At 37.6% G+C, this 8,598-nt stretch overlaps 1 protein-coding gene across 1 annotated transcript in view; it reads right to left on the bottom strand.

The window, feature by feature from the left end:
- Positions 1-8,598, bottom strand: part of LOC106938274 (receptor-type tyrosine-protein phosphatase F-like) — a gene marked incomplete at its 5' end in the record, with an annotated part of 81,861 nt that overhangs the window by 38,183 nt on the left and 35,080 nt on the right. Inside the window, 2 exons of the mRNA XM_015020198.1 lie at positions 164-261; positions 6,723-6,829. Of these exons, the coding sequence (XP_014875684.1) occupies positions 164-261; positions 6,723-6,829 (205 nt within the window). The remainder of the gene's footprint in view (positions 1-163; positions 262-6,722; positions 6,830-8,598) is intronic.

Raw genomic sequence — 8,598 nt, forward strand, 5'->3', positions numbered from 1 at the left:
TTAGAGTTAGGGGTAATGGTCAGGATTAGGCTATAGAAATGAACAAAAAAAATTAATGGAAGTCATTAATTTCTATCTTCACAAAGTCATTGTGAAGATGGAAAGAAATGCTATATGCGTGTATGCGTCCATATAAAACATCATTTAGGTAACAGAAATGTACCTGAAATTCCTGTGAAAAGAGTAGACTGTCATTAGCCTTGTGTCTCTCTATATGGTCTGCCAAGTCACAAACAGGTATGGGAGGAAAGTCCGTCATCCCTGAAAAGACAGAGATTAATAGTCTGTGAGAGTGAATGTAAAAAAATATGTTAAAGGTGTCAATACGAAAAACATTTTCTTAAACAGTAACGTTAGCCAAAAGGTTTTAAAATTTAAACAGAGTGATCACTTCATCATCTTAATATTGTATTTATGGAAATGTCACCCTGGGACATTTCCCAGTGGGCTAGTCTGGCATTTGGGTCACTAGGGCCTGTTTCCCTATTTTTTTCTTTTTTTTTTTTTATCTATGGGCAAGTGTGCAATCATGATACTTATGGTACCATGGTAGGAGTTATTTCTCTATTTTAACTTAAATCTTAGAATTTAGATTAGTTCATTTTTATTTGCTTATTTTCTAGTTGATTTATAATCAGAATTTTTGTTTAATTTTAGTTATTTAGAATAAGTTTTTGGCTAGTAATTCACTTAATTAGTTAATTAATTTCAGTTTGGGACATGGGTGTTTCACAGTATAAATACGTAGTAGCTCATTATACACATGGGTGGTCATATGGTTTTTTTTACCAGTCATCAGTCTTCAGTCTACCAGTGACTTCAGTCAGTCTACCACTCAGAGAACAGGTGCAGGAATCAGAGCAGGAGAAGCAGCAGAATCCTGTGAATCCTGTAACTTGTTTGCCTGACTATGGAATACAGCAACAAAGAACTGCATTTTTGACTTTTGGTATTTTTGAAACTGCGTAAGCCAGAAACCCATGGTGCATCAAGTGCCTGAGTTGAACTCACCTTGACCTTGATCACTTTGAAGTCTTAAGTGTTTTGATTCTTGGATTTGAGTTTTGGACAAATAGTCACTACACTACCATTACTGAAGAGCTGCTAAAGCTGCATACAAACTTAAGCAGCTGATCCACCTGCTAAAGCATATGTAGCCCCTGGTTAAAAACCATGCACTTTAGGCCCTTTAATATTTATAAAATATTTACAAGGTTGGTCTTATGTATATCAAACATAAGTGAGAAACATGTGCTATGGATTCGGCATCGTAAACACTGTGTGTTTAGGATACCAGCAGAAGTGTGTTAAAGTGAAAAGCATGGAGAAAAACTGCGGCTGATCTGAGATGAATGTGTCAACATGGCGACACTGGCTCCAACGAGACTGAGGAGTGGTTCTGCAACTCGTGGCAGAGAAAATGTCGGCTGAGCGAGCAGGTCTGAGTCGGTTTTATTGTTTAAAGGGGGAGAAGAGGATTTTCGTAGCAGCATCGTACCATAGGGTCAACATGCCTGAAACCAAAACTTTGACCAATACCGGGTGTATGTGAGAGCATAGGTCCATGTGTGACATTGTGTATAAGTATAGAACTGTAAATCTTTGCTAAATGTATGGAGTTCTGCTAGTGACAAAAGTTCAATTCTGGTTATAGAAAAACGACAACTAAAGGGAGGGGTTTTTGTTAAGAAACAAAAAGTTAAAATGGAGTAAAACATAAGGGGGTGAAATGAAAAATGTCCGAACAGCTTTATTTTATTTTAGGAAACATTTAACATCGGGAATTAATGGCATTGCAAAATGGCATATTTAAGTTTTTGGTAATTCTGGGTATTCTGGGTGTAGCCTCACCTGGAGCTAAGAATTTATTTTTCAAGTTTGTATTAAAAGAAACTATTTTGTCAACTGGTTGTCTGGAGTTATTTATGTTACATCAAAGGTGTCACTACAGGTACCAGTACTTGTTGATATAATTAGACAAGTATTGACTCGACATAAGTAAACCTGCGTGGTATCTACCAGAAATTAACAAAACCAAATAGCCACCCCACCAGTCAGTTTAAGTTCTTGTCTAGTGGACAGACCAATGGGGTGCTACACTTATATGCAGCTTTAGCAGCTATTCAGTCATGGTACCACTGGAAACTGAGAGGAAACTGATTTTAACGTAAAATCTGTTTCCTCTCATTATCAATGTCTGTCATAACAATGATAGTGCAGTGAAGCCAAATTTATCATAACTGCTGTCCCTTAACCGCTTCTGCCTCCACTGGCAGCTCTGGTTTATTCGTTTTGTTTTTGGACACACATCAGTGTTCTTGGTCAACCATGTTTAAAGGACAGAAAGAAGGAGGAGCAGGGGTGGCACTGTCAAGTAAGGTGGTGTTTGGGGTCCCTCACATGGGAAGTCCAGATTTAAAGAGTATTTAAAAATTGGTCTGTTGAAATAACAAAATATTACGTGAAGTTAAGAAATTTTGTGACTGACCTACAGTGTAAAATGACTGGTAAGCAGCATTACTTGTTGATCATTTTGACAATAATCAAAGTAGTAATAATGTTTGTATCTATAATCATAAATGATGTGTAACTACAATCAAAGATCACTGAGGTTGTGTTATAGGTCAGTCGTCCCCAACCCCGGGCCGCGGACTGATAGGTACCAAGCCGCACAAGAAATAATTAAATATTTCAGTTTTATGTATTATCTGAGTCTGGAGGATATTTTATTTTGAAAATCCTTTAACCGTATTCTCTCGGTTACGTTTTGCATGCCAACACTGAGTCCACAAGCAGCAAAAATGAGTAAGGAACAGATCAGATGTCTTTGGAAAGTTTCTTTGGAAAGGGGAAAAGGCCCAGAGAAAAGACAGGAGGATGGATTTATCCCGGTAGGTGCTAATGAGGCAATGAAGCTTCAAAACTGCTTCGATACTTCAAGACCAAGCACCCTGTGCATTTAAGCAACACTTCGGGTGACACTGTCTCCCAGATGGGACCGTCTCGTTGCAGAGAAACAAGCTCAGGGCTCCCATTGCTTTTGTCGTTATCGTGATCTGAAATTTTCATGAAAGTAACATGTTCATTTCTGTGGCACATCTGTGTCTTATTTTGAAGGGATTATGTAAACGTTACCATAGCGACCAAAGTCAGAGAGCGTTTGGGCAGTGGTCGAGAGGAGATGAATAGACCTTGTGAGTCTTAAGTCTGGCTACACGGCATAATTTAAGAATAGTCGGCCGATTCTCCAACCCTCTGTGACCACAGAGCTGATAAAATTACAACAGGTTCGATTGGTTCGTGTTCAGTTACACGGCAGGAGCAACATGAACTGATTTCACTTATGAACATCCGGATTCCAGAAGAAAATCCTGTAAAACATACCATACATGAATTTAGAGTAACAAACATGTCCAACGATGTAGAAGCAATAGAGATGGTTCGTGGACTCATTTTAAGCGATAAAAGACGTAACAAAAAGAAAAGATTGGATAAAAGACTGCGGGAGCAGCCACTCTATGCGCTGCACGATGCGGTAAACCAAGCTCTCAATTGCGCCATGTCAGCTGTTTGGGATTCCTCTTTTTGCGTCTGTTACCGAAATTTCTGACTGGCTACCTGTCACAGTCAACAGGCAGCGTTCTCGCTCCCAGTCAGGGAATACTCAACATGCTGGGATAAAAGGGCCAAGAGACAATCTAACATGTTGAATATGTGGGATTTTAGATCGGAGCGGTCTGACGTCCTAGCAACACACCACACACTGCAGGATGATCGGCAACGATTATAGCAGCGATAATCTTAGAACTCAGAACGCTCCAAGATTGTCATAAGGGGACAACTGGGACAAAATATGTGAAATTGTGTCATGTGACATCCGCCCCCGGGGCCGCAGTAAAATTGCCTAGCCTTGACCAGTCCACGGTGATAAAAAGGTTGGGTACCACTGTTATAGGTAACACAACCTGTTACAGGTTCTGAGTTAAGTTTCCAGCCCATAAATTTACTTAAAAAAAAAAAAAAAAAAAAAAAGCTAAAATAGACCAGTACAAAAGACTTGTATTAACATTGTTTTCTCTTGTAAAAATGAACATCTATAACTTTGGTCATCAGATCATTAGAATAATGGATGATTCTTGTTTTCTTTTCAGAAGAATGCCTGCAATAACTCAAATTATAATTATAACTAATAGGTTGTGGTTATCATAGATGAATGTTAAGTCAGAGAAGCTAAAGAGGTTATAGATGTGATTTTGACAATGAAGTTGAAATGGTGTAAAATGTGTACAAATGTAACAGAATGATCCCATGCCATTGTGTCATCAAGTGTTGCAACAGACCATAGCTAGGAATAAGAGTTGAGAAAGGGGAACTGATTGTCATAGTCATAGTCAACCGCTATAAAAGCCGAATGCAAAGAGAAACCTTTGGTTGGATCCTCCAGGCAGATTTGAGCCAAGATTAAAATGGACAAAGAACTCTGCAGCTGAAGAAGAGTCAGAGTCAGAGCCACGGATGGGCCAAACACTGTCCTGCAAAAGGGATTCAACTCCTCCACCCGCAATCAAGCTGTGGCACCGAATTTTACTTCTCTCATCATCTGGGTTCAGACCCCAAAGGCAAAGACAAAGAATGTTTCTAACAAGAGGACATCCATCAGCTGAAAGGAAAAAGAACATTGTCTGTGATTTGCTCCATGCCCAAGAGTCCTTTAGCTTTTATTCTTAGGATTTGAGTTTTCTGTGTTTATTTTTGGGTTGTTTCTGTGTTTGTTGTGATCCTGTTCCCTGTGAGTCTCTGTGATGTCCTGTCCTCCCTGTTAATTGTTTCCAAGGTGTGTCTCATTCCCTGATCACCCTCCCAGTGTATTTAAATCCACTTGTTGTCTTTGTCTGTTGTCAGATCCTAGTCGTATGTAGCTTGTTGGTTGTCGTCAGTAGTTCTCAGTCGAACTGTGTAGTCCTGAGACTACTTTGCTCCATGTTCAGTCTTTGTGTCAGTTGCTACCGGTATTTAGCTGTATGCTTTTTGTCTCTGCAGTGCTGCCTGATCTGGACTATCTGAGCCACTTTCATCATTAAATTCATCATCACTTTCTTCATAACCTGGACTCCTGCGTTCATTCTCACCTTCACAAACCGCCACCTCATCCAATTGATCGACTTAAGGTTTGCAAACAATCTTCCATCTCCCAAAGCCTCCACCTTTTCCTAACACTCCTTAGGAAAAGGTGTGTAAGATTAAAGTTGATCTTACCATATTTTCCTTTGATTTAATGTTGGCACCTGATTGTTGTGGCTGAATTAAGCTGTTAGTGAATCCTGCAAAGCATATTACTAAGAAGCATAGAAAATTATTAAGAAGTTGTGGACATTCAATTAATGTGTCACTGTAATGTTCTTCAATAGTTGTAAAATAGCTATGGTGGATGATTCTCAAAAAGTGAGAGGTTTTAATAGGTTGCTTTTAGCCCACACACTGTAAAATAAAAACACCGCTGGGAATTGTCACGGTCACTAAACTAAACCTGGATCTGTTCTAAGTTGTGAAATGAGAAGAGCAGCCATTTAATGAACGTGTTCTGTGGGAACTATTCAACTCAGGCTGCTGATTATTTAGCATTCTATGAAATGAAGCAGGTGAGGCATTCTGACTTAGGCTGGTAGAATCCAGGCAAATCTTCAATAATCCAGCTAGATATATTCTCTATGAATCTTGCAAAGCCATTAAACTTTAAAATGCCCAATGCTGAGTATCTAAGTTTAAACTCATTTTTAGTTCTACTTACAAATTCTCATATTTCCAAGAGCATACTTGTCTTTATTTATTTTATAAATATATTTTATAAATATAATATATTTTATAAATATATTTTCATTATATTAAACTTTGCATTATGGTAGTCACACAATGAATGTAACACGATGTAATAAAATATACAAAATGCATGTTTATTTTCTATAAATTTTATACTACTTATGATATTTGTATTTGCTAATATTCAACACTTTAGATGGAGTACCTTCAACAAATAAGCTATTTCCTCTTGGGGATCATGAAAGTACTTCTGATACTGATACTTGCATATAATTATTTGAACCAATAAATGTGGCACTTAAACTTATCTAGAGATTGTTCTGAAGAATGAACACAACTGTGGAGGTCCACATTTCTCTTCAAGATATGGGGCCCCATTTATTTTATTTTATAATTATGTCACACAATTAATTGTTTGAGGAGTTGCCATTATGTCAGTAGGTATATGTATGTTTTGAATTAAACTATCAGAAGCTTACAATGTCATGCTATCACATGGGCTTTCCCAAGTTGTTTAAAGGTGTAATGATTTTAGGGTTTATGCGCCACTCTAAATTAATCTGTGATCATTTATGCAATGGGCAAATAGAAATAATTCTAATTCTAACCAGATAAAACCAGAAATGTTTTGTCAGATTTAATAAAAGACAGCAGTCAATGAAGTCATATGTCTTTTTAGACAATGTATATTACTATTCAGTTCCATCTACAAAACTTGTAAAGCTTTAACATTTAGAAGTTTGTCTCTTGAGAAAAACTGCAGCAATTAATCTATAAAAACAGTGTAAATAAAACATATTTTTCCTCTTGCTGGGATATCCACTTTTACATATTGTGCCAAAAACTTTGTACAAAAGTATAAGATTCAAAATAATTTGAGAAAATGTTTTTGTATATGTCCATACCTAATATCTGGCATTTCAGTCTCATCTCCACAGGCTCAGTGATGCAGGTCATGAGGGAATCTTTTCTCTCTAATATGTGTTCATCCATGGCTGAAGATGCGTGTTTCCTGGAGAACAGATATACATGACTTGTATAAAAATGAGAACCCACTCCAGAGCCTGTTAATGTTCCAGCATTACTGTACTGTGGTGACAAGTAAGTCAATCCTAATACTGGAAATTTCAAACAGAACCTACAAAGTTACGTTAAACTAGTCCTGCTTCCTACAGCAGAGGGCAGTTGCACTCCCTGAAGCCCTTGAGAGAGGTGGGTATATCATTAGGATTCTGAGCCCGCAGAAGCAAGGGGACGGCCAAAGCATGGATCTCTGAGTTTGTTTTATGTCCCTTTGGAATGAATAAATTCATTTTGAATTTGATTTCACTGCCGAGATAAGTAAAGAGAAATAGCTTACAATGTGTCAGATTTCAGTCAAAATGTTCTTAATTTCTCCTCAAAATGTTTTAACAAATTTCAATAAACTTTAATGGCTTTCATGTAGACATTTGAGTGTAGCTCAAAAACACACCTTCACAATAAAGTTTAATGGAAGGACAGAAATAGCTCCCTGAATAGGGCAACTCACTTAGTAACCTGAGAGTGCATGTTCAAGTCCTGGTTGAAACCAGATGTTTTATTTTATTTACATTTCCTTTGGGATCAAAGTATTTCTGAATTTGAATTAACTGCCAATATGAGTATGTTTCTTCGTTGTAAAAGATTGTAAGACATTAATTGTAATTGTGATTGTCATAAGCTGAACATTTCAGATCTTTTATTTTCAGTATAGTTAAGCATTATCTGACTTCAGCTACAAATAATTCCAACTATCAATGAAGCCACTGTATCCATGTAATGTACTGTTTATTCAATATGATCAGCTAACCAGTTTATATAGATTGATGGCTTAACCTGGGTACCAATATAAAGAAGTTAAATGGTTTATTTCAACTTGGATTTCCAAGTGGATAAAGTCAGACGAAGCTTAACTACACTGAGTAAAAAGCATGTCAAAAGTTGTTGAGCTCAAGACAATTTTCACACTTCAGTGTTATATGAAGTAAGTATATTTACTCATACTGGCAGTGAAATGGGTAGAAAGGAGTGGATGGCTTTTGATTGTGAGTAAAGAGTCATGCCTTCTTTCCATCCATCCATTCATCCATCCATTTTCTGTACAGCCTTGTCTGGGGTTTGAAGGGGTGCTGGTGCCTATCTCCAGCAAACGTTTCGGATGAGAGGATTTCCCTTGACCGACAAAGATGACTTCCTATTGGATTTCTTCCCCTTTGTACTTTCAAGTAAAAAAATTGCAAAGCTGTGCTCCCAACTGGCCTGGGGATGCAGGCCTGGATTATTTTAGGTTATACGAGTATCTAAAAAAAAAAAACAACTTCAATTTTTTTTTTTTAGGTGAGACACAATCAAGTACCTGGACCTTAAGTGCTTAATTAATCTAAACACACTTTAATCTCAAATAAAGCACAGTTTCTGTCATTTTTTTTGGCTCTAGTGGCCTTTATTTCATAGTTAATTGACAGGAAAGTGGGCAATGAGAGAAGGGGGAAGACATGCAGCAAAGGTTGCCAAGGCCGGGAATCAAACCTGCGACTTGAGGACTAAGGCCTCCAAATGTGGGTTGTGCTTAACCCCTGCGCCACCACAGCACACCCTCAGTTTCTGTCAATTTTAACATGTCCAGATAATATGCATTTGGCAAATAGAATTTCTACACTATGGTGGGAAAATGTTTCTCAACTTTTCAAAAATGTAATTTTTGAAAAGCCAATTACAACGGCTGAGTGAAGTACCATCAGAAAGTCTCATTCAAGATGT

This window comes from Poecilia latipinna, unplaced genomic scaffold (assembly GCF_001443285.1).
Source record: "Poecilia latipinna isolate Pla-1442-1.1 unplaced genomic scaffold, P_latipinna-1.0 Scaffold2546, whole genome shotgun sequence".
Lineage (NCBI taxonomy): Eukaryota > Metazoa > Chordata > Actinopteri > Cyprinodontiformes > Poeciliidae > Poecilia > Poecilia latipinna.